At 39.8% G+C, this 26908-nt stretch overlaps 1 protein-coding gene across 3 annotated transcripts; it reads left to right on the top strand.

Annotated features, from left to right (window-relative positions):
- On the top strand, positions 1-26408 carry KNG1 (kininogen 1). Of its 3 annotated transcripts, none has more exons than XM_082839409.1 (11): positions 3-377; positions 2623-2733; positions 3729-3813; positions 6783-6955; positions 8092-8199; positions 15439-15523; positions 16385-16557; positions 21948-22055; positions 22174-22260; positions 23644-23721; positions 24163-24874. In XM_082839409.1, the coding sequence occupies exons 1-11, from the start codon at positions 186-188 to the stop codon at positions 24403-24405; spliced, it is 1443 nt and encodes a 480-aa protein (XP_082695535.1). In that variant the 5' UTR covers positions 3-185; the 3' UTR covers positions 24406-24874. The 3 variants fall into 3 exon arrangements, with proteins under 3 accessions (XP_082695534.1, XP_082695535.1, XP_082695536.1); XM_082839410.1 differs by lacking the exon at positions 24163-24874 and adding an exon at positions 25673-26408 and having other exon boundaries at positions 5-377; XM_082839408.1 differs by having other exon boundaries at positions 1-377; positions 23644-24874.
- Positions 26409-26908: the final 500 nt, after the last annotated feature.

Raw genomic sequence — 26908 nt, 5'->3', positions numbered from 1 at the left:
AGCAGGGCCATTTGTCCTTTTGGAATAAGCAAATAGTGCATGGCAGCAGGAATTAGCCAGGACCCCAGAGCACTGAGGCAGCAGGGAGAGGAGAGCACGGAGGAAATAGAGGCTGAAGATAGTTAAAATCAGCATCTTAATTGGCTCCCAATTCTTCGTGAAACTCCCAGAGGGAGACTTAAATCATGAAATTAATCACCATCCTTTTTCTTTGCTCCAGGCTGCTACCAAGTTTAACCCAGGATTCCTCGCAAGAAATCTACTGCAACGACCCGGATGTATTTCAAGCTGTGGACACTGCTCTGAAGAAATATAACAGTGGAAACAAAAGTGGCAACCAATTTGTATTGTACCGCGTAACTGAGGTCATCAGGACGGTGAGTGAGCTGTGTTTAACCTTGAGGTCATTGGGGATTTGTGCTGTCACTTGGAGCCCAGGCCTCACGCCACACACGCACCCCAATCACCAAAGAACTGATAATCGAAGGGAAGCTTACAGCTCTTAGAAAAGACCAACACCATTCTCTGGCCTGGGGGTGAAGGGAAAGGTATGACTCCTCCTGGGTGATCAGAGCAGCATATCCTAGGGTGAAATGAAACAAAGGTAGATGGAGAAATTTTAAAGGGACTGTGCAGAGTGGGAGAATCCAGGAACTCGGTCAGGCTGCAGCAGCAGGATTTACTGGGTGACCAGTCCTAGACAACAATATGAAGACCTCCAGACCTCAGGTGGGAAATGGGTTCTTAAAGGGGTACATCTAACAAGTATGATATGATCTCACTTATGTGTGGAGTCTAAAAGTTCAAACTCACAGACACAGAAAGTAGAACGGCGATTGCCAGGGACTGGGAGGTGGGGAAATGGGGAGACGCTGGTCAAAGGGTGCAAACTTTCAGTTATACGATGAATAGGTCCTGAGGATCTAATGTAGAGTGTGGTGATTATAGCTAATAATACTTTATTGTACACTTGAAATTTGTTGAAAGCCTAGATCTTAAGTATTCTCACCACAAAAATATAAGTATGTGAGGTGATGGGTGTGTTAATTAGCTTGTTTGTGGTAATCATTGCACAATATACATGTGTTTCAGTTCATCAGATTGTACCCCTTAAATATATACAATTTTTATTTGTCAATTATACCTTAATTAAGCTAGGGGAAAGGGAAGGTTTGTCTAAGAGGAGTCAGAAATGAGACTAACTTGGTTCAACTGCATTGGACAAAATACCTGCCATGAAGTCCATATGGCTGAATGCATCAAGGTAACAGCCATGTTCTACTTGATTTTTAGCACTTTTTTAAAATCAATGAAAAAAATAAAAAAATAAAAATAAAATCAATGATCGATGCACTCAGGATGGAGACAAACCCTGACAGGGTATGTGACTTCAAGAATTACAAATCTTTTCAATATAGTTTGTTTGAGTGAATTTCACTATAAAACATTGTGTTTCTGTGATAGTTAAGCAATTGATTACTTTGGTGGAAAAAAAACCCCAGGTATTTGATATGATAAGGAAAAAGGAAAAAGCCTAGTAGATATGTTTTTGTTTGTTTGTCTTCTGAAAGTCCGGCCTTTCTGTTTCACAAATTTGTGCAGTCCTGTGAGTCCTAGTGTTCTCTAGTATGGTTGTAGTCTTTATTGGCAGACATCCATGGCAAATGTGGTTTTTTATTCTAAAATGTCCATAGAATCACTCTTTATCTCTACCTTGCTGTGTGGGGACTGCCTGTACCATGACCACTTAGGTTTTATTAAAATCTGAGACCTAGAAGGAACTAGAAGAGTCTATCTTGTCTGATTCCATCATCTCCCAAATGCAAACACTGTGGAGAGAGCACTGCCTGGTGAGTCAGGAGACCTGCCATCCAGAGCTGGCTCTGCCTTTCCAAGGTGGGGAGGCTGCCTAAGGCATACGCCATCTACCTGGGGCCTCCTTTCTCTCACCTGCAAACTGAGAAGATGGACAACATCCCCTCTGAAGTCCCTTGCTGTTCTGACACACCCCGACGTTGCATCTGAAGGCTCATCTAAATCAGCACCTTTATACTTTAAAAGTTTATTATTTCACGTCATGCTATACTAAATAGAAAACAAAACAATGCCCATAAAAATACTAAAATTACCCATAATTATTCCCACTATCCAGATAACTGTTACTTTTTTTTTAATGAAAAAAAGGCTTCTGGTTTGTTTTCTAACTGTAAAAATAATGTTTGTTCAAAAAAATAGACAATTCAGGAATGTTTGTTGAAAGAAGAAAGTGAAAGAGAACTGTACTCCCACCACTGAAAGACACACATTTTAACAGCTTTGCTGCATACTTTTCCAGACTTAAAAAAAAATTTTTATATCTATTTACATATAAATTGGTTTCTACAAAAATGGGCTAAAACTATGGACCTACTTTGAAATTTAAATATATATATATATTTGTAAATAGTATATTATGAACATTCCTCCAAGTAAATATTTATAAACTTTCAATATTTTTAATAAATGTTTTTGCCTTCATTGAATCAAATCAAGATCAAATATAACTGCACCAGATCCCACTCAAATGATTTGCCGTTGGGTCAGTTAGATGAACCGTACGTATCTTTGGTTGCTGTTTTTCAGGATGATCCTGACACGTTTTATTCCTTCAAGTACCAAATCAAGGAGGGCAACTGTCCTGTTCAAAGTGACAAAACCTGGCAGGATTGTGACTACAATGACTCTGCACAAGCTGTGAGTGTGTTGACAGTTTCCGAGCCTCCAGTTTTCTCGGCCAAGTTTACCAAGGGCTGTCTTAACCTAACGCCTACCCTGCCCTGGCACAGCACAGCTTCTTGCTGGGCCGTAATTGAGGGAGAAGCAAGCCACTCTCCTCCCAGTCCAGGGAGCCACCTCTTCAATGTCAAAACCCTGGCTTCCTGTATGCAGTTTGAACACTGAAATTGAAAGGTAAATCAAGAGGACAGTTTAGCAGGCTGGTTCTCAGGCACTGTGGGCATCTTGATGCAACAGAAATATCTCTGGGGCTCAAAACAAAGATTCAGGGCTTCCCTGGTGGTGCAGTGGTTGAGAGTCCGCCTGCCGATGCAGGGGACGCGGGTTCGTGCCCTGGTCCGGGAAGATCCCACATGCCGCGGAGCGGCTGGGCCCGTAAGCCATGGCCGCTGAGCCTGCGCGTCCGGAGCCTGTGCTCCGCAACGGGAGAGGCCACAACAGTAAGAGGCCCACGTACCGCAAAAAAAAAACAACACAAAGGTTCATACTCTAAAACCTCGCCATTTAAACTGCCTTTCCTCCAATATTTCACGAATATCAGTGGCTTGTATAAAATAATGATTAGGCTGCAAAACATTCATTCTTGTGTCTCAAAACTCTGCTAGAAAACATAAAAAATCTTGACAAAGTTGTTTTTTGTTTGTTTTGTTTTGCGGTACGCGGGCCTCTCACTGTTGAGGCCTCTCCCGTTGCGCAGCACAGGCTCCGGACGCGCAGGCTCAGCAGCCATGGCTCACGGGCCCAGCCGCTCCGCAGAATGTGGAATCCTCCCAGACTGGGGCACGAACCCACCTCCCCTGCACCAGCAGGCGGACTCTCAACCACTGTGCCACCAGGGAAGCCCTTGACAAGGTTTTATAAAGGAAAGCCGTATTTAGCAATAGTACTAGGTGGCTTTCATCTGAAAGATTAAGATAAACTTTTTTTTAATCCTTTTTTCTTCTTCTTCTTAGGCTACAGGGGAATGCACAGCGACGGTGGCAAAGAGGGGGAATATGAAGTTCTCCGTGGCTACCCAGACCTGCCAGATTACTCCAGGTAGCTGCTGTGCCTGGTGGTGCTGCCCTGGGGAAAAATGAACCTCTTCTGTGTGGCACCAAAGACCCCTCTTTCCCGGAGAGCAGCAGTGGCAATACCACTTGCAGCCTTGCGGGGGCGCTGGAGGGGGTGGAGCGGCAGAGTCCTGAGGTGGGGCCGGGCTCACGCCCCTCAGCGCTATCCTGATTCTCTTCCTCAAGAGCAGCATTGTATTAGGTGTGTGCAAAAGGATGAGAAGACACAGAACTGGCTTCAACTGTAGGCAGCGTCCTAGAGTGAGAGTAGCACAGGCTTTGAGGTCAGATCTGGCCTGGAATCTTTCAAAGCTCTCACCTTCTTGGCTTTCCTTTTCCTTACCTATAAGAGGAGATCACAGTAATTCCCACTTTGCACAATTGTTTAGAATGAAACTAGATGATACACCTGAAGATGTAATCATAATAATGTATTAATGATAATCAAGGAAAAGGTAATAATAGCTAACATTTATTGAGCCCTTATTACTAGCCACAGTTCTAATCACTTCATGTGTATTAACATATCTATTCCTCAGAACAACTCTATGAGGCAAATGTTAATATCCCCAGTTCACAGATGAGGAAACAGGCCCACAGCAGTCAAATATCTTGCCCAAGACCCCACAGCTAGCAGTTAGCAGAGTTGGTGGAATAGACCCTCCATAAACGATATTCCTTTAGAATCTAAGTATGGAGAAACTTCTCAACAGATGACCACTGTTAGCTCCTTCCCTCTTGTGGCAGAGGTGCCACATACAGAAGGATGGGCACGTCTAGGTGAAGTCAGTCACAAAAGCCATCCTGGAACTGGCCTTCCGCATGATAGCGTTTTTGTACCTAAGCTCCAGAACAGCATCCTCAGCCATGCTATTGAACCCCACTGTAGTAGTGGTCCTTCTATTCCAGACTTAATCCCCTATATGGTACCCACAAAAACTAGATCCCTCGAGTTTCCGTTCCTGCAAGAAGTTGCATTCAAAGAAAAATAGTCCAAAACAGAAATCACAAGTAATTAAAATCTTTTGATAGGGGTAGCTTTTTATTATTTGGTTTAAGAGCTCTATCTCGTAAGCACATTTTAACATTATCCAGAGCAGAGCACGTTATGTACCATGAGAGAAAAAGCTCTTTGCCACACCTTCGGAAATTAGTGCTAGGTCCACAATCTCTTATCTGAAAACTTTTTGGCCAGATATGTTTCAGAATTCAAAATTTGAAACATTTTAATTTAAAAATCTCTCTGGAAATGTTGAGGCAGTGTGGAAAATCATTGTCACCCAGAAAAACTGAGTTTGCATCTTTCCCTGTTCATCTCACCCTCAAAGGCTGCTCCATTGCTTCCCCTACACCAGTGGGAGCTGCCCTTGAGGTCAGGCAAACCAGCCTCTGGGCTTTTCTCCATCTCTCCCTTTCACCTCCTGTGTTCATCTTTTTTTGTTTTGTTTTCCCATCAGTAATTCTCTCATCTTTCCCATGTCATCCCCTCTAGTTTTTTTTTTTTTTTAAAAGAAACCATCTTAGAAACAATTTTATTCAAAGGGTCTGTATATTTTTCTCGGAAAAAATGTAAATATTATTTCAACAGTATTTATTTATTTATTTCCCTCTAGTTTTTTAACTTTGCCCATTACCCTGATTCAACCTAACTTCTACAAGGAAAGGAGGGGGGAAAGCTATGAATATTCACACAATATGTCATTTCCTGACACAAACTTATGGAGAGAATGCCGAGAAACAGTTGCAAGGGGGGTTGCGTTGAACTGCTGACTGGGGGATCTTACATCCTCGGGCTGTGAGAGCCCCAGGGCCAAGGGGCCCAGGACTCCTTCATTTCTTCCCCTTTTTGCCACATGTACTGCTACTGACCAGGGAGTCAGGGCTGTGTGTCATGAACAGTGGTGATTTAACACAGACTCTCTCCTTTTTAAAATATTTTACATCATTTTATTAAAACCCATTCGGTGGCTCCCCATTCTTACAGGGGACCATTCTCAATTCATCTTAGAGGGTCTAGGAATGCCCAGAAGTGGAGAAGGTTGTGAGTATGTGCATCTTCCAGGAGAGGGCGCCATAGCTTACATTAGGGTCATCAAAGGAGCCTATGACCCAGGAAAATAGTTAAGAATCCCTGCCTACAGAGCACAGCCCAGACTCCACAGCAGAGGCCTCCCTTCAGACTGCTCACACTTCAGACCACCCCTCCCTGCCTCCTGCTATAAGCTCTGGTTAAGATGTGTGTACAACACGGTCCCTGCCTCATCCTTCTTCCTCAGGAGCCGTCCCTCCCTTCTCCTCAGGCCTCACACCTTGTTTTGAGAGGTTGACCTTGACTGCTCTTCACCCTTCTTAGCTCAGCCTGTTCTCCTCAGGAAAGGCTTCCCTGGGCTCACTCTGGGCTCCTGCCTTTCCAATCTCTTGCTGAATTATATTGAAATCATCCATCTCCAGTTCGGTCTCTCCCCCTTGACTTTTCCCGACTCCTTCATGGCAGTGGCCATTACTAACGAATTAATGCATCCATGCAGCCATGCTCAACACAGGGCATGTTATAGCAGGTGCGAAATACATGTTTGTTGGATTGAATTGATACAAAATGTATTACATCCTGCTCCCGGCTTCAAGGAGCTTTGGTTAACACTGAAAAAGAAATAAAAATGCACCTGTAATGTTTTACTTTTATGAGGATAAATTCGTGTATCACTTCCGTAATTTAAAATGACTTTAAAATAAATTTAAAATAATTATGCACAATAGGATGCATATAAGATGTCCCTAAGTGAATGATAGGTCTTCCCTATCATTCAGTCTTGTGTTCTCTTTTTCCAGTGCATACTAGGACTTACTGGAAAGTTTGCTTATCAGGGCCTTCCAAATTATCTGACTTATTTAGGGCAATGTATGTGAATGCAGGTTTTGCTTGTTAACGCTGCCCTTTTCTTGCTCTTTGTCAAGCCGAGGGCCCCCTGGTGACAGCCCAGTACGACTGCCTTGGCTGCCTGCACCCCATATCAACCGAAAGCCCCGACTTGGAACCTGTACTGAGACATGCCATTCAACACTTTAACAACAACACTGATCACTCCCACCTCTTTGATCTTAAAGAAGTAAAAAAGGCCCAAAGACAGGTTTGTCCTTTAATTTTTCCTGTGTCATAGTATTGTTAGGATTTGTTAGGTCTTTATGGTTTAGGGTTTCATTACCTAAAATAAACCTTTGGCCAAGGAAAACATATGATTCCACAGGTGGTGGTGAGGAACTCTTTCATGTTCTCATACGACTAGCTCAGGAGGCAAAGGCTTTCTCTTCAGGCACAATGATTTGGATACTGCAGTATGTAAATGGGGAAAGGGAGCCTAATCAGACCCTCTTCCTGGGAGATTTGTTTTTAATGAATGGGTGGTCAGCATTGCATGTTCTCCCAGAGATGGTAAAAAGGAAAAGTCATTCTGGCCTTAGGGTTTTAAGAAGACTCTCTCATCACCTAACTATTATGAGGCAAACATGGCCCCCCAATATTAAATTGTACCTAAAAAAGTTGGCAAAGCTTGCTGGGTACCCTCTAAATTATGGTTTCCATTTCAGCAGAGAAAAAAGCAAATACTTGTAAATCTGGTCCTTTCTGTTGCCTCAGTTCATGAAGACTTTACTGACAACTGACTGGGCCCCTTGGATTTCAGCCTCTAATTATGAGGGACCCACTTTGGTCAGTAGCATTTCCTGCTTTTAATTGACCTTCCGACTTGCCTTCATGCAAGATGCATGCTCTCCTCAGTTCTGTCCATATCCAGCTATCAGGGTGGGACCCACCCTAGATAAAGCAGGAGAAATCTTACTGTCTGGCAGTCTGGGAACCTAAGGACCTACTGGTCAAGGCCACTCCAGCTCCAAAGTTTTCTTTATCCATCTAGAAAAGCATTATTAATATTTTACAAAATTCAGCAGATGATTTTTTCCCTGTTGCCTGGCAGAGGAAATATTGCTAGGTCTTTCTTAAGGAAATACAGTAACTCCATCTATAAATTGCTTTTCATTTTCAGATGTGTAGCTGTGTGTGTGTGTGTGTGTGTGTGTGTGTGTTGTGTTGAAGGGTGTGAGAGTCATAATGTGCTCAATATTTATTCAGTAATGACTTTTGCCTAGTAATAATAATAGTTTGTATTTTTGAGCACTTATGAAATATCAGGCAGTATTCTAAGCTCCTCCTAACACTATGAATTATGTTTAAACTGCCCTTTAAATATTCAATCCAAAATCGTTTCAGGTGGTGGCTGGATGGAACTATGAAATTACTTACTCAATTGTGCAGACTAATTGTTCCAAGGAGAATTTTCTATTCTTAACTCCAGACTGCAAGTCCCTTTCAAATGGTGTAAGTAGGCAAAGATCTAATCATAAAGTTCTTAGCCTTTTGTGTCCAGTATTTACAGGTGTGGGAACTCTCAGCTGTGGAGGAAGTCTCAGTCACTAAAATTTTTGATGACATACGCAGCTCACATTCACTTTCACTTGAGACTCTACAGTTCACGTCATTGGTCAAGCTGCTTACCCAGCTGGTCAGAGTCTGTACATCTGGCAATAAGCACTTACAGATATAACCAGAGGCTAGGAATAGCCTGAGACAAAATGATGCCACGGTCAAGTCTGTCTTTTCATGTCTTCACGCTTTCCTGTCTCCTTTCCTCCCCGTGTGCTCAATGTCCTTACAAGGCTCCCGAACTCTACCCAGGACACTCCTTCACTTCCAACTTGTCTCTGCTTGTTCTTTCACCTTCCCTCCCCTACTTTTATCTTTAATAAGTACATCCTGTGTCTCTCTCCCTTAGTGGCCCTTTCCAGGTTGATATCTTATTACCTGAACCAAAATTATGTTAAAAGAGAGCATCTCAAGGTGGCAGGAGTTAGTGCATGTTAAGATGATAAGGCATGATGACCTTCCCAGGGCTATTTGCATTTTAGCAGAAGGCTGTTCTTTAAGCAAGGGGTGGCTGCAAGTCCCTTCATCTAGTCCAGGGATCTCCAACCCCTGGGCCGTGGACCGGTACCAGTTTGAGGCCTGTTAGGAACCGGGCCACACAGCAGGAGGGGAGCTGCGGGCGAGTGAGCGAAGCTTCATCTGACGCTCCCCACTGCTCCCCATCTCTCCCCACCACTTCCCATCGCTCCCCACCACTCCCCACGGCTCCCCATAGCTCCCCATCGCTCCCCATCGCTCCCCATCCCTCCCCATCGCTCCCCATCGCTCCCCATCACTCCCCACAGCTCCCCACCACTCCCTGTCGCTCCCCATTGCTCCCCATCCCTCCCCATCGCTCCCCATCACTCCCCATCACTCCCCACAGCTCCCCACCGCTCCCCACGGCTCCCCATCGCTCCCCACCACTCCCCACTGCTCCCCACGGCTCCCCACGGCTCCCCATCACTCCCCACTGCTCCCCATCTCTCCCCACTGCTCCCCACTGCTCCCCATTGCTCCCCATCACTCCCCATCGCTCGCATTACTGCCTGAACCATCTCCCCCACCCCACCACTCCCTACCATCTGTGGAAAAATTGTCTTCCACGAAATCAGTCCCGAGTGCCAGAAAGGTTGAGGACCACTGACCTAGTCATTCTACTTCTCAACGTCCATTATATGGGAAGAAAATGAGAAATCCAGGCAGCAAGATGTTAATTTTGACTTTTTATTAAAAGGAAAATATTAAAAATAACATATTTTCAACATATGGAATGGTTAAGCAAATTACAGTATATCCATACAGTAGAATATGTGCAGCCATTAAAATTATGTTTGCAGAGATTTTAGTGACCTAGTAAAATAGTTACGGTATGTTAAGTAAAAAACAAAAAAAAGCACGGTACAAAATTACACGTACAGATTTACTCAGGTACATAAAGTAGATGTAAATATAAAAAGTGATGAAAAACAAATATGCCAAAATATAAAATATGGCTAACTTTTAGTTGGAACTATGGCTGTTTTTTCTGATTTTTTATACTTTTTGAAACTCTTCAATACTTCCCAATGTTTCTAATCAAGCATGTGTTTGTTTCATAAATGGGGGGGAGTAAAAAGGACACTATTAAGAGAGTGAAGAGACAATCCACAGAATGGGAGAAAATATATGCAAATCATATATCTGAAAAGGGCTTAATATGTAGAATATGTAAAAAACTTCCACGGTGCAACAACAACATTTTTTAAATGAGCAAACAACTTAAATAGACATTCCTCTAAAGAAGTCATACAAATGGTCAAAAAGCACATGAAAAATACTCAACATCATTAGCCATCAGGGGGAATGTAAGTATAGACCACAAATGAGATGCTACTTCACACCTAGAGGATGGCTGTAATTTTAAAAAATTGTAAAATACCAAGTATTGGGGAGAATGTGGAAAAATTGGAACTTTTGTACATTGCTGATGGAAATGTAAAATCATGCAGCCATGGTGGAGACCAGTATGGCAGTTCCTCAAAAAGTTAAATGTAGAATTACCATATGACCTAGCAATTATACTCCTAGATATATACCCCAAAGAATTTAAAACAGGGACTCAAAAAGATACTTATATGCCAATATTCATTGCAGCATTATTCACAATAGCCAAAGGTGGAAAACAACCCAAATGTTCATCGACAAAGGAATGCATAAACACAATGTGACATGTATATAACAGTTCTTCAGCCATAGAAAGGAATGGAATTCTGATACATGCTACAACATGTATGAACCTTGAAAATGTTAAGTGAAATAAGCCAGACACAAAAGGACAACCAGTATATGATTTCACTTATATGAATTATCCAACATACACAAATTCATAGAGACAAAAAGTAGGTTAGAGTTTACCAGGGGCTGGGAAGAGGGAGAACGGGGAGATTTTGCTTAATGGTTGCAGAATTTGTGTTTGGGGTGATGAAAACCATTGGAAATAGATAGTAGAGATGGTTGCACAGCACTGTGGATGTAATAAATGGCCCTGAATTATACACTTAAAAATGGTTATGATGGCAAATTTTATATTATATATATTTTAGCAGAATTTTAAAAAATAGTATAAAAGAGAAAGAGAGAGAGAGAGGAACCCTCTAAACACATAGGTTCTAGCCACTATTTAATTCTGTCAGGTTGAGTTGAGTCTGACCTTTTAAGCATCTATTAACATCTTCTGTTTTTATGCTTAGCCATTTGAGGTTATATAGGCCTAAATGTTATCTAGCTTTAATCTTGCTGCATCTGTTTATAAACCCCCAGTTAAGTTTTCTCTTTGCAACACAGAGAGTTGCAAAGGCTGGTTGGAGTCACAAAGCCAATCAGATTTGGTATAACTTTTCTGAGCCTTCACTTCCTCATTTGTAAAATCGTGAAGAATAATAGAACCTATATCACAGAGTTGTTACAGTAATTAAAGGACATGAAATATAAATGAAATATTTTGCCCACAATTGGTAAGATTTAAGGCCTTGCTATTCAAAGTGCATTAGCATCACCAGGGAGCTTCTTAGCAAAGTAGAATCTCAACTCCACTCATAGCTACTGAATCAGAATCTGCATATTAACAAGGTTCTCAGGTGATTCATCTGCACATTAAAGTTTGGAAAGCACTGATTTAAGGATTTTCTACGTAGTTCTCAGGGCATGTTGCACCTTTGAAGCACTAGCCTAGATTTAAAAAGCACCTATTCTCAGATCACTCCCCCAGACATTCTGATTTTTTTTTTTTTAGTTGCAGCATCCAACAGTGTACATACTGAACATTTAAGTCTTTTTTTTAAACATTTTTATTGGAGTATAATTGCTTTACAATGGTGTGTTAGTTTCTGCTTTATAACAAAGTGAATCAGTTATACATATACATATGTTCCCATATCTCTTCCCTCTTGCGGCTCCCTCCCTCCCACCCTCCCTATCCCACCACTCTAGGTGGTCACAAAGCACTGAGCTGATCTCCCTGTGCTATGCGGCTGCTTCCCACTAGCTATCTATTTTACATTTGGTAGTGTATATATGTCCATGCCACTCCCTCACTTTGTCACAGCTTACCCTTCCCCCTCCCCATGTCCTCAAGTCCATTCTCTAGAAGGTCAGCGTCTTTATTCCTGTATTGCCCCTAGGTTCTTCATGACCTTTTTTTTTTTCTTAGATTCCATATATATGTGTTAGCATACGGTATTTGTTTTTCTCTTTCTGACTTACTTCACTCTGTATGACAGACTCTAGGTCCATCCACCTCACTACAGATAACTCAATTTCATTTCTTTTTATGGCTGAGTAATATTCCATCGTATATATGTTCCACATCTTCTTTATCCATTCATCTGTCGATGGACACTTATGTTGCTTCCATGTCCTGGCTATTGTAAATAGAGCTGCAGTGAACATTGTGGTACATGACTCTTTTTGAATTATGGTTTTCTTAGGGTATATGCCCAGTAGTGGGATTGCTGGGTCATATGGTAGTTCTATTTTTAGTTTTTTAAGAAACCTCCATACTGTTCTCCATAGTGGCTGTATCAATTTACATTGCCACCAACAGTGTATGAGGGTTCCCTTTTCTCCACACCCTCTCCAGCATTTATTGTTTGTAGATATTTTGATGATGGCCATTCTGACCAGTGTGAGATGATATCACATTGTAGTTTTGATTTGCATTTCTCTAATGATTAATGATGTTGAGTATTCTTTCGTGTGTTTGTTGGCAATCTGTATATCTTCTTTGGAGAAATGTCTATTTAGGTCTTCTGCCCGTTTTTGGATTGGGTTGTTTGTTTTTATTGATATTGAGCTGCATGAGCTGCTTGTAAATTTTAGAGATTAATCCTTTGTCAGTTGCTTCATTTGCAAATATTTTCTCCCATTCTGAGGGTTGTCTTTTTGCTTGTTTATGGTTTGCTGTGCAAAAGCTTTTTTTTTTTTTTTTTTTTTTGCGGTATGTGGGCCTCTCTCCCGTTGCAGAACATAGGCTCTGGACACGCAGGCTCAGCGGCCATGGCTCACGGGCCTTAGCCGCTCCGCGGCATGTGGGATCTTCCCGGACCGGGGCACGAACCCGTGTCCCCTGCATCGGCAGGCGGACTCTCAACCACTGCGCCACCAGGGAAGCCCTACAAATGTATACATTTTGATTAGCTTACCTTATATCCAGAAACTTTATTGAACTCTCTGATTAACTCTAATGTCTTTTCATTGATTCTTTTGATTGTTCTAGATCTATAATAATACCTTATGCAAATAATACTATCTCCTCTTTTCCAATGTTTATTTTTTTGTTTCATGTCTCAATGAATTGACCCAAATTTTCAGAGATATTTTTTGAAATAGTGGTGATCACACAAATTCATGTTTTATTCCTGATTTTATTGAGAAAGCCTCTAGAATTTTGTCATTACGTATAATATTGCTGTGGGATCCCGGTAGATGTTCTTCCTCATGTTAAGGAAACATCCTTACATTCCTCCTCTTTAAAGAGTTTTGTTTTGTTTTTAAATAAGGAATTGGTGTTGAATTTAGCAAATGCTTTAGAATATGTATTGAAATATCATATTTTTCTAATTTAATCTATGCTGTTTTGACAACTTTCCTAATAGTAATCTTTAGATTCCTAAACTAAACTCTACTTGTTTAGTGTTAATTTTTCTTTAAATATGCATTTGGATTCTATTTCTAGTTTAGTTAAGCAGTCTACGTATACATTTATAAGTGAAAGTGGTGTAACAGTTTTCTGGGTATGTGTTTGTGTGTGCATTCTATTTTTTAAGGTTTTGGTATCCAGAATATACTTTTATAGAATGATTGGGTAGTTTTTCTGTATTCAGAAATGGTTTATATAGCATGGAAATACAGTATATATTTCTTTAATTTTTAAAATTATTCATCTATAAAACATCTATGCTGTTTGGAGGTGAAAAATGGGATGTAAATTGAGAGTAGTAATAGCATTCTCCATTTCTTCTTTAGTCATTGGTCCATTCAAGTTTTCTTCTTGTTCTTAAGTCAGTGTTGGTTATTTATATTTTCCAGAAAAGTGTCTTTCTTTGAGATTTAAATTAGCATACACTTGTTCATAATATTTTCTTATATTTTTACATTTCTCTGTATACTTTGTTAGGTTTCCTTTTTTATACATTTGATTTTTTTTTCCTTACCCCATGAATGATTATTTGGATTTATTTATTAATGCTAGTGCTTTCTGTTTTCTAATTCACCAGCTTTGCTTTATTTTTATTGTTTCCTCCTTCTTGTTTTCCTTAAGGCTGTTTATTGTTCTTCTTGTTCTAACTTCCTGAGATAAACACTGAGGTTGGGGGTGTTTTTTTTTTTTTTTTTTTTTTTTTTTTTGCGGTATGCGGGCCTCTCACTGTCGTGGCCTCTCCCGTTGCGGAGCACAGGCTCCAGACGGGCAGGTTCAGCGGCCACGGCTCACGGGCCTAGCCGCTCCATGGCATATGGGATCTTTCCAGACCGGGGCACGAACCCATGTCCCCTGCATCAGCAGGCGGACTCTCAACCACTGCGCCACCAGGGAAGCCCAGGTTGGGGGTGTTTTGATAATTTTTGCCTCTCTTTAAATTGTGGAAGTGTATAAAGCCGGGAGTTAACTCTGAGTGCTGCCCTGGCAACATGTGGAATTCTCGTTTTTCTCAGTTTGTTTTTTATTATTTTCCTTATCAATGAAGATTTTAGTTAGGAAAGTGTGTTTATTTTTCCAAGTACTTTTTGGTTGTTTATTTGTTTAAACTTATGTTATTAATTTTTACGGACTTTTTTGTTTCATTGTGGTGCTGAGGTCAAAGAACATGCCTGTATTGTTTTCAATTTGCAAAATTTATTGACACTTTCTTGTAACCTAGTATAAAAGCAATTAGAAATATTATTTGCATCATACTTATGAGAGTATCATTTTAAATCATGTGTATCATATGAGAATACCATTTCAACAAATCTTTATTATGTTATTCAAGTCTTCTATGACCTTATTTATTTTTTATACATTTTGCCTGTTGTATAATAGTTATATATTGGAGTTTCCCAGCACAATTATTTTTATCCATTTCTATATGTTTTCTGCTTTATGCATTTTGATTCCATGCTTTTAGATAAAAATAAAATTATCTTTCTTTTACCTTTATGAGTTGTTACCTTGAATTTTACTTTGTCCAGTATTAATAATGCTCTAGCTCCTTTTTTGTTCATATTTGCTTCTTGTGGCTTTGCTCATCCATTATATTTAATCTTTCTTTATCTTTTTTATTACATGCTATTATTCTTGAAGATGTAGTACATTGATTTTGGTTATAACCTAATCTGAAAGTCCTTGTCTTGCTAAAAGAAAATGTTACCCATTCACTTGTATGGCTATTATTTCTACATTAGATATTCTTGTCATCTTTTTTCATGTTTCTGTGTGTTTGTGTGTATGTATTTGCTGTTGGTGTTGGTGCTACTTTTTCATTGTTTATTATTCTATCTTCTGAAAATAGACTATGTTTTGTTTTTTTCCACGTGATGATTTGCAAAGTCAACATCCTATTTTTAATTTTACTAGTCGTTTAAAGATTCTTAAAAAACGTTTTTAATTTATGCTCTTATATGCTTTTTAAAAACCAGAATATCGGTGAATGTACAGATAAAGCATACGTGGATATCCAGCTAAGAATTGCTTCCTTCTCGCAGAAATGTGACCTTTATCCAGGTACAGGATGATACATATTGGTGCTCATGTTAGTCCCAGACAACTGGCTAAATCTTTCCATAGATATTGTGCTTTGGTTCCCATGATATGCCACAAAATCTAGATGACCCACAGACCTTACTAGGAACACTGTGCCCCATCTCTGCCCTGCTGTGCTGCAGCAGGTGAAGCTGAGATTCCTTGGCAAGTGGCAGAAGGGAATATGGTGACAGAAGGGAAAATTTATGTTTTCTGGGCAAAGCTAGCCTTCAGATATGTCAGCTGGTCTTTCTTATATACAAGCTGTCCCTGCATCGGATATTGTGAATTGGGGAAGCTGTATCTCATTTTTAACTACTCAGAATAAAATCCTTTCAATTAAAGATTTTTTTCCCTTACATGTTATAATGTGGGGAAAGGGCGATAGTGCAAGTTTAAGGTCAAGTCAGTATTTCTTACACCAAGAGTTGGCTTTTCTCATATTTGGAAGATAGTTGTATGTGTTGTACAATATAAAGCATTATGGAAGTTGCCTGCTCACCAGAATTTTCCCACTAGAAAATCATTCCTTTACATTAAGCATTGCTTTTTACAGTTTCCATTAAAAATGCAAAAACTTAAGAAAAGTGCGGCCTATTGATTGTCACTAACACACACCTTCTGACTGAAAGTTTCCCTAAACACACTTGGCTCTTAGGAGAGGAAGAGAGGAGAGACAGTAAGTTGGAGGTCGGACAGGCAACCTCCACCCACTCACTGCTGGGCCTTGGGCTGCCACGTGGCCCTCTATTAATGGATGCTGGATCACATGTGGGAAAGGTACAATACTAGGCTAGACGGCTCCTTCAGTGCACACGCTGATATAAAACCTGCCTCTTTCAGGGGAGGATTTTGTACAACCACCCACCAGGATTTGCCCTGGCTGTCCCATATCTATACCTGTCAACAGCCCAGAGCTGGAGGAGCCTCTGGATCATTCCATCGCAAAGCTTAATGCAGAGAATAATGGAACCTTCTATTTCAAGATTGACACTGTGGAAAAAGCAACAGTGCAGGTCTGTAAATTATGCTACAAAAATAGTGATTATCTATTGCAAATTGCTTACTAATTTTGCCACTGATCTTGGCTCTGGATTGGGAAACAGTATATCTGGTGAATGGGATTTGGTAGACTTGAATTTCAGGTCCCAACGTCGCTGCATGCTTGGTGTGTGATCTTGGACAAGTCATTTAAAATATTGTCTCTTTTATCCGTAAAGGACTACAGTGAGGGTTAAAAAAGATAATGTATGTCAATCACTTTTCAAAATCTAAAGTGCTATATAAATATTAGCAATGATTATATATATAATTAATAAAATTCAGGGCTAGGAAAAGCGAGACTTATCCTCTGCCTTTCTAGACTCATCTCTCATTATAACATCACTTCATGCCTTGCGCTCAGCCACATCAGCCAATCGTCCCTCAGGCTCTCTTCACACATTCATCTTCATGTCATTTGTTCCCTGCCTGGGGTGTCATTCTCTCCTACAAATGTACCCTCTGGGGATTCATCTCTCTTGTCCATGCTTGTCAATAGAGGATAAGGAGTATCCTGTCTGGAGGTCAGGAGACTCAGCTCTGCCACAGCATCCACCACTTGCATCCCAGGTGATCCTGGGCAGTCATTCAGACTCACACAGCATCTGTAAAATGAGTGGCTGGATTAGAAGAGCCCAAATCCCTTCTAACTCCAATAGCCTATGACCTATGTATTCATGGACAATTCCTTTTATGGAACCTCAAAACGGGCTTCCCTAAATACAAGCTAAAATAAGTAATCAAAGTAGAACCAAACTCCTATAGCAAACCAAGATGGTTTTTATAATCTATCAATACAAAGAAAATCTCACTAAAAATAAGTTTATAATTCTGGCTAAGTAATTGAATTTCTAGAAATCTAAAATAGAAGGAGTCTTTAAATACAATGATATTCATTGCAGCTCTAACTACAAAAGCAAAAAAGGTAAACCATAAAAATGATTGGTAATATAGACATGATCAGATAATGTCTGGTATATTTGTACAATGGAATATTAACCAGCAATTTTAAATCATCTTTGTGAGGAGTTCTTGATGTGGAAAATGCTTATGTTATAATATGCAGCGAAAAAACAGGCCATACACGGGGAACTATATACAATATCCTGTGATAAAGCATAATGGAAAAGAATATGAGAAAGAACGTATATATATGTATAACTGAATCATTTTGCTGTACAGCAGAAATTAACACAACATTGTAAATCAGCTATACTTCAGTAAAAAAAAAAAAAAAAGAGGCCATAAAATTGAATAAACATTCTGTACTCAGTTGTGCTATTTTAAAAAGTTTAAGGACTTCCCTGGTGGTCCAGTGGTTAAGACTCCACACTTCCACTGCAGATGGCACGGGTTCAATCCCTGGTCAGGGAACTAAGGTCCTGCATGCCACACTGTGCAGCCTAAAGAAAATAAATAAATAAAAACCAAAAATAAAACAGTACAGGAAACAATACTGAAAAGAAACAAATACCTCAGATTATTCATAGTGGTAGCTTTTAGGTAATGGCACAATGGGCTGTTTATTTTCATCTTTCTTGTTTCCTGTAGTAGTTTTATAACTGGGGGGAAATAAAGGACCTAAAGAAACTGTATTAAAATAAAACTGACACTTGATGTCTCTCCTACTCAGGCACTTATTCCTGTCCCGGTCGCTAACTCCTTTCCCTGATTTCACTGACATGTGACCCACATTAGGCTTACTTGAAGGAGTTACCAATGCCTACTACTCCTGTCTTTGTCAGCTTTTCTTCTCACTCTATATTTCTGCTCTTCTGTGAAATTCCTTTATTCCTAAGGATGCAGGAACAATCTTGTACTCCACCATATATTGCATGTCAGAGTTACTGTCAGGAGAGAACCATTCATTCTCAAGCGTGAACTACTAGTCTTGGTAGTCACAGTTCTTTCTGTAAATGAGTCAACACACTAGAATGGGTGTGTGTTTGTTTACGCTAAGGGTGCAAGGGGAACCACAATAGATTATGCTACGAATTGAAAGGGAATGACATCCCTTCATTTGCTCAATTAATCTGGAATATTATGAGAATTTCAAATTTACTTTTAAGAGGTGACTCTTTACTGATTTTTGCATGTAAAGAGAGCAATTTGGTTACTCAAGGCAGCCTTAGTGGGAGCAGCCAATTTATTATTATTGGAAATCAACTTACCATAATGAATTTGCAATAGCCAATCTCCAAATGACCAATCTGCCAAATTGCTAGATTTGTTTTACAATTTTAGTCTTGCCTTGGCTTCGCATGTTTAGTCCTATTTGGGTGCATGTCCATTCCAGGTTGGTTTCATATTTCAGATACCAAACATTTCTTAAATCCTTCGTTTGCGCATGTGAATGGTTGCGATTTCTGTTATATACCGTTCATTTTGCTGTGTCCCTACTGCCTCTGTCCCTGCTGCTGTCAATGTCCCTCCCTGCCTCTGCACAGATGAACACACTTCAAGGATCTGTCTGTGCACATTAGAATTTTTCCTTTGACAAAGTCCTAGAAATGTCAAGGAATACGTGGATGTGTAAGACTTATGATGCAAATTGACAAATCACCAAGTGATTTGCAATTATGCCAATTTACATTCACACCACCTGGGTGTAAGACACTGGTTGATGGTCTTGATCTGAATTATATTCCTACCATCAGTGATTGAAGCTGCATGTTTCCCACACCTGGCCGACACCAGGTGTCATCGCTGTTTCTCATCTTTGCCAACACGCAAGGTTAAAAATGATGTTGCATTGTTTTTTTATGTATGTATCCTTGGTTATTAATGAAGGTAAACTTTTTTCAGGATTAATGACCATTTTAACTTCTCCAAAAGATCTGGTCATGTCCTTTGTCCAGTTTTTTAGTGTTGGGCTTTCTATGACCAACACTAAATATTGGTCATATTGACCCTACATCATATTCTTCCCAGTTTACCCTTTTTACTTTACTTATGGTGACTTTTGAGAATCAGTTTTCATTTTTGTCTAGTCAAATTTAGACATTTTTCCCTTCCTCCTGGTTCCTTCCTCTGCTTTTCATCTACAAAAAGCCTTCATCATCCTGAGAACTGATGAATGTTTTTTATATCTTTCCAGCTTATTTCTTTAATTTAAATGTTTTAATGCATTTGGAACTTATATTGCTACATAGTGTTCTCTACCTTAAAAGCAAAACTTGGGCAGGATGGGCTTAAACAGGGAAGACTTCTGATAAGAATGGCACCTGATAAGAATGGCAATGTGGATGCGATCTTGAGGCCCTCGAACAGAAGACGTTATTAGGTCTACTTTATTCCTGCCCTCTGGACCCGGAATAGTGTTGAGCCAACAGCTGCAGTTTGTGTCATATACTGTCAGCTTTCTTAGGCGACATCACATTGATCAACTGTAATGTCAAACAAACTGGATTAAAGTATACTCTGAAATAAGCAACAAAATTCATGATCACCAAAGTATAGACTCTAAAACGCTTTTCAAACCTTCCTGCCCATCTTATACATATCTGGAGTTTTAAAAGTTAATTACCAAATTTGTCCTAAAAATTTAGCTGTGCTTACCTAGCAAAATGATGCCAGAAAATGTAGAGGAGGAGTTTAGTTCTTCCTGTGACTCTTTGCTCTCCTCATCCTCCTCCCACCGTAATTTCTCCATGCTTTTAGAAAACATAGAGAGCGGAAAGACTGTTATGATTTGCTTTTACAAAAATGGGATTATACTATCACCCTATAACTTTATTTTTTCAATAACAGTCAACCCTCCAGGTCAACATATATATGTGATATAATTCTTTTTGATAGCTACTTAATATTAAACACACACACACACACACACACACACACACACACACACACACACACACAATGTTAGTCTGCTTAGGCGGCCATAACAAAATACCATAGACTAGGTGACAAACAACAGCAGTTTATTTCTTACAGTTCCGGAGGCTGGAAAGTACAAAAACCAGCCAGTTTGTTTCCCTGGTGAGGACTGTCTTCTTGGCTTGCAGATGGCTGTCTTCTCACTGTGTCCTCACATTTCAGAGAGAGAACGGGGTCTAGTCTCTCTCTTATAAGGTCACTAATCCCATCATGGGGGCCCCACCATCATGACTTTATCTAAACCTAGCTGCCTACCAAAGGCTCCACCTCCTAATACCATCACCTTAGAGGTTAGGCCTTCAATATATGCATTTGGGAGGGATACATTCAGTCCGTAACACACACACACACACACACACACACACACACACACACACACACACACACACACACACATTTAAATCCTAGAATGAAATACTGAATAACTTAGCCTGAAAATTGAGCCACATCAACTAACTTTGTTTTTGGGTTGTGTTGGGTCTTTGTTGCAGTGCGTGGGCTTCTCATTGCAGTGGCTTCTCTTGTTGAAGAGCACAGGCTGTAGGCACGTGGGCTTCAGTAGTTGTGGCACATGGGCTTAGTTGCTCCACGGCATGTGGGAATCTTCCCAGATCAGGGATCAAACCCATGTCCCCTGCCCTGGCAGGCAGATTCTTAACCACTGCACCACCAGGGAAGTCCCTAACTTTTAAATTTATATATATAATTTTAAAACATTTTATAAAGTGTGTTTTTCAAGTATATAAAGGCTGTAAGGCTTTAAAAAAAAACTGTGCTCGGGATTTTGTTGAAGTCGGTGTATTAAAAAAAAAAACACACACACACAATGATTTTTACTTTTTAAGTAAATAAAGTGTGCCTCTTCTAGACCAAAAAAAAAAAAAAAAGGAAACAATTGGGCCACAAATGTTAACAGAAGACAGCATTGTGTAATGATTAAAAATATTGCTAGAGTGCTAGAGCTTAAAATAATTTCTTAATATTAAAAAACTCAGAGAAGCGAGCTAGAAATCCAAATAATTTTCCTATTCACGTAATTTAATCCACATAATTTCTATAGTGGTACTAACTCAGTATTTCTCTGATTCAAGATTTGGCAGGACAATAAGATTGTGTTTAAAGGAAATGTTTAAGTTTTACTTCCTACTCTTCCTAGAGTCTATATATTATGACTTGAGGCTTAGAATTACTAGTGAATTTTGCAGCTGCTAAAAATAAAACTGAGAAAAATATAAAAATAAAAATTATAGCCTGGTTTTCTTTTCCCATTTAGAAAAGGAAATGAGCGCAACCAATAGCCAAATGTTTTAACATGCGCACAAACAAAGTTTTGTTGTCAAATATTTGTGCTTTTTGAGTGTAGCTCTCACTTGGTCAATGTATAATTAAAATTTCAATATTCTCCCCTAAAAGCCCTTATGGTAAAATGTATGATTTATTACACAGTATTAATTAAGCTCCTATGTTGTACTAATTCATTTTCCAGGTGGTAGCTAGAAAAAAATATTCTATTGTGTTCACGGCCAGGGAAACCACATGTTCTAAGGAAAGTAATGAAGAGTTGACGAAAAGTTGTGAGATCAATAAACATAGTGTGAGTAGTAACGCAACCATCTTACTTATTCCCTGGAAACCTAGATGACGTTTTGTGCTTGTTTATGTATCTCATGAATAACACTGTTCTCTCTTTTGGCTTCTGTTTTCGTGGATAGGTAATATTAAAATGTAAAGCTGATGTTTACGTGGTAACTTGGGAGAAAAAAATTTACCCTACTGTCAACTGTCAATCACTTGGACAGGTATGATTCTAATTACAGTTGGTTTGGGTTAGTTATGCTCATTCTGAAAAATCATATTTTGGGGTTGAAAATGAACCACTATTTAAGTGAATTGGGGGACTATCTTTTTAAAATGCGGAGAGCTCTCACATTTCTGTGCTGATCTCTTTTTTTTTTATGACTAGAAAGGAGAGCAGCAGTCCTCTTAATCACTTCTCAGACACTGTCAGTGCCCCAGGGGTCCACAGGCTCTCTTAGTGAAGCACATCCAGGGAGCTTGGGAGAAACACAGGTCTCATACTCCACTCCACATTTCCTGAATCAAAAGCTGCATTTTAACACAGTCCCCAAGGGAGTCATACCCATATTCAAGTTTGAGAAGCATTAGTTTGCATCATTTTTTTAATTCTTAAAAGAACCCTGGGAGGTAAGTAATACTTTCCCCACTGTCAATGTAGAGACACGAAAAATTACGAAGATGCTGAAGTCCTAAAGTGAATAATAACTTTCTCAAGTGCTTCCTCCCTCCCAGGCACTGTACTGAGGACCTGACACATACGTTCCTCCTGACAACTCTATGAGGCAGGTGCTTTTATCATGCCTATTTTACACATGAGGAAAGTGAAGCTAGTGGTGCTCGGATTCAAATCTAGGTCAAATCAGAGCCCACTCTGTTCACCAAGATGCTGGTAACTAGTAGGGTCTGGCTTGTTTGACTTCAAAGACCATGCTCTTTGCATCACCAAACAGTGCCTCCGACTGCCACGTCCTCATAGGTAGTGAAAGTGTAGGTAGAAACAATCCACAAATCCATATCTTCAATGCAAGTTGCCTCCGCTCCCTTTGTCCTCATTTAGGTTTTCGCCATGTGTAGGTATGTATATACTCTAATACAAACATTATACAAAGGCTGTGTTTCAAGCTTATGAACATATATATTCTAATGTGTTTCAGTTCAACAGAGTGATTGTGGTATATGCTGCCTATGTATTCCATTCTTAAAGCCAGGTAGGGCCTTTTTGGATAAAAGCAGTAATTGTGCTAATAGAAATAGCATCAACTAATAAGTAATATGCCATGGCTTTAGAGAATCATAGCCTTAGAAAGTACCCTAGAGATTATATAGTTAACCATCCAGTTTTTCCAGATAAATAAAAAATTTTCTAGTTTAGAGTATTATTAAGAAAAAGAATCAATATCTACAAATTATAAAATCAATCAAAAAAGGAAAAATATTATTCATTTTCATCCTTTTTGGATTATTTTTATAATATAGTACTTAAAATCTGGCAAAGACATGACCCACTGTAAACTGAGATAACATTGCCAGGTCCCTGTCCCTTCTTTCTTCTTTGATAGTGTGGTTTTCACAGTAATGCATTCATCTTAATATCTCCTGTTTAGACCACACTGATGAAAAGGCCTCCAGGTTTTTCACCTTTCCGATCAGTACCAGTGGAGAAAACTAAAGAAGGAACAATCGTAAGTCCACCCCACACTTTCCTGGCACCTGTACAAGATGAAGAGCGGGATTCAGGAAAAGAACAAGGACCCACTCATAGGCATGGCTGGGGCCATGGAAAGCAAATAAAACATGGCCTTGGCCATGGCCATAAACATGAGCATGACCAAGGCCATGGACACCAAAAGGGTCATGATCTTGGCCATGGGCACCAAAGGGGTCATGGACATCAAGGGGGACATGGCCTAGCCCATGGACATAAGCATGGTCATGGCCACGGAAAACATAAAAATAGAGGAAAAAACAATGGAAAGCACGATGGTTGGAGAACAGAGTATTTGGCAAATTTTTATGAAGATAGTACTACCTCTTCTTCACAGGTACAAAAGAAGATAGAAGGGCCAACACCCTTCCCTTCCCTAGCCCAACCAAGTGTAGCCAATACCTTTCCTAACTTACAGGACTCAGATCTCGTTGCAACTGTGATGCCTAATACACTACCACCTCCCACAGAGAGTGATGATGATTGGATCCCTGACATCCAGATAGAGCCAAATAGCCTTGCATTTAAATTGATTCCAGATTTTCCAGAAACAACTTCCCCCAAATGTCCTGGACGCCCCTGGAAGCCAGTTAATGGAGTGAATCCAACTGTAGAAATGAAAGAATTTCATGATTTCAGTCTCTCTGATGCTCTTTATTAATTTATGCAGCTACGGGTATTTCCTTAACATCTCATCATCCCCTCTCCCCATTGTCCAAATATCCTGATATAATACAACTAAGACCATGAACGTTCAGAGCAGCCTAGAGAGAAATGGTGAGACTCCTAATGGGGACACCGTCAATCTCTACGGACGACATAAAGCTGTGAGCAGAATTCAAACTCCTTTCTGAGTCTTCCTCACAAGTTTTCTCAACTAGCACAGAAAATGGACAAACTAATGTGACTCGTGGCCTACTGCAGTTTGCTTTTCTGATAACAAATGTGTACCTTAAAACGTACGTCATCAATTTTCATACAAAGATTCTTGACATTTTGAATAAACTGTGACATCTGGGCCCTGAACACATGTGAAAATAAGGGAAGTCAAGAGACTGAATGCTGAACTTCTTAATGGGGAAAAAACAATAATAAAAACCTCCAGAGGTCAAAGAGGGACAAGAGAGAAAGACAGACTGGCCACAGGCAGGAGAGAGAAAGTAAATTAATTGACTTTCTGTTTCCAAAATGGACTAGTTATATTAAACAGTTACTCCCACTTGACAAAGCTATTCTGATAATTCTCCTTCTGGGTGACAGTGTTTCTTATAAGTCAGTAATTTCTGTTTACTCATTAACTGTGCTTTGCAACAGGGCTTTCAAATAGGAGTTTTCTGTTTGTTTATATGTTGCCAGGGCTAGATTGAGTAATCCTTAGTGTTTAGTAGCTCTGAGTTTAATGATAAGGATGGAAAGCAGAAGAAGTAATACAAAGGCAGGCCTGCTTAAGGAAATCTGTTTTTAATGATTGATAAGGGAATATCACGAGATGTGATGTAAATTTTGTTTACTATACTTACAGGAATTTTATGAGAAATTCCTCTCTAGCCTCACTTTATAATTGCATTATTTTTTTTTGCTACAACATTGAAGTGTACGGACTTTGCAAAAGAGAATAATATGATTATCTTTAGTTGCCTGATAATGTGAAGGAGGCATATATTTGATAACCCTTGCTGTGCTTTTGCCTAGGGAAACAGGTAGGGCTTCATACAGCTACACTCACTTGTGGATGCATGTGTCACTGCTCCTTCAATTTACTGGATGCATTTGAGCCTCTGAGTTTTTATTTCCTTTCAAATATTATCTGTACTTGCAAATAAAGAACCTATGATGTCAGGAAAAAGTCTCATCTTGTCAACTGGTGGCTTCACTTTTCTCTTCTTGCATGATAACATCAGATTAATGGAGTTTTACTATACTTACAGAGGCACATAAAGTCTTGCGAGTACAAGGGCCGACCTCAAGAGACAGGGGCAGAGCCAGCATCTGAGAGTGAGGTCAATTGACCGGTGGGCAGAATCTCCACACCTGGCACAATTGCCCCGACAACCTCTGTCAGCAGTCCTGCGTGGAAGGACAAGAAGATGGGATAGAATTTAAATAGAGAAGAATGCCGTTTTATCCCTCTGTGGCTGGGTGAAATAAAGTTCCAACTTGATGTTCTCCCTCCTAGTTAATTCACAGTGGTCTCCTTTCAGTCACAACCAACCTGCAGCAAAGTCGAGCTGATCAGAGAGCGGGCAGTAGGGCTCTGCCCTGGGAGCTCACAGCCCAGCCCCGAAGCATTCTTGCTCACCGAGAAGGGATCCCTGTGGTGGGGCTTCCCCACCACAGAGACCTCGTCACGGGTGCCCAATCAAGGGTTAGTGGGTTATGTTTCTACCACCAGTCTAAGGACTCTCTTTCTCCCTTCCCTTCCTCCTCCTCCTGATTCCCAGCCCAAAGCTGAGAGAAATTCATCTTGTTTTATTATTATTTGTTATGATCCAGGTAATTACCAAAAAAGGAAAAAAATCTTTTGTTAATATGATGTCTACCAACTTCTCATTATCAGAAAATATTAAGTTTCAAAAAAGTTGAAGGAAAATGTAAAATTATCTTTCTGATCCAGGTAAAGGAAAAAATAAAAAACCAGTAGAATAAAAAATAAGAGATTTAAAATTTTCTGTAGCAAAACACATTTATTGAATGCTCCTTTTCGTGTGTCACTTAGTCCTCACAACCACCCTGAGGTCCCCGTGATCACCTTTCTTTTACAATGAGGAAACTAGCTCACAGAGCCCTGCCCAGGGTCACAAAGTTAATATGTGACAGAGCTGGCATTCAAACTCAGTCCTTGAACACCTTTACACCATATTATCACGAGGCTTTATCATCAATGTTGTCATTACAAAAAACACATCAAGATAATTTCTGATTCTGAGATGATTATTATTTCGCTCCAAAACCTTTATGAAATATCTCATTGTGGCCGGTACTGTTCTGAGTCCTGCTCATGGTAAACTAGAATGGAGTCAAGCACAGGCATTGGCTATTTACCATAGTCAGTCCTGAGAAAAAGAGAAATACTTATTATTTTTTTTAATATTGAATTTTTATTTAAAACATCCCACTCCATTGTACTATCCAGATTGAAGAGAAAGTCAACAAAGAGAAACCTG

This window comes from Leucopleurus acutus (genome assembly GCF_964270905.1).
Source record: "Leucopleurus acutus genome assembly, chromosome: 5".
Lineage (NCBI taxonomy): Eukaryota > Metazoa > Chordata > Mammalia > Artiodactyla > Delphinidae > Leucopleurus > Leucopleurus acutus.
Note: the sequence above shows the minus strand (reverse complement) of the source record. Positions and strands in the feature narration are given on the sequence as shown.

Excerpts from the sequence above, each read along its gene's own strand:
- KNG1 (XM_082839408.1), top strand. The coding sequence starts at position 186 with ATGAAATTAATCACCATCCTTTTTCTTTGCTCCAGGCTGCTACCAAGT. Across the intron at positions 2,734-3,728 it reads ACAATGACTCTGCACAAGCT|GCTACAGGGGAATGCACAGC; the intron begins GTGAGTGTGTTG and ends TCTTCTTCTTAG. Across the intron at positions 6,956-8,091 it reads TAAAAAAGGCCCAAAGACAG|GTGGTGGCTGGATGGAACTA; the intron begins GTTTGTCCTTTA and ends AAATCGTTTCAG.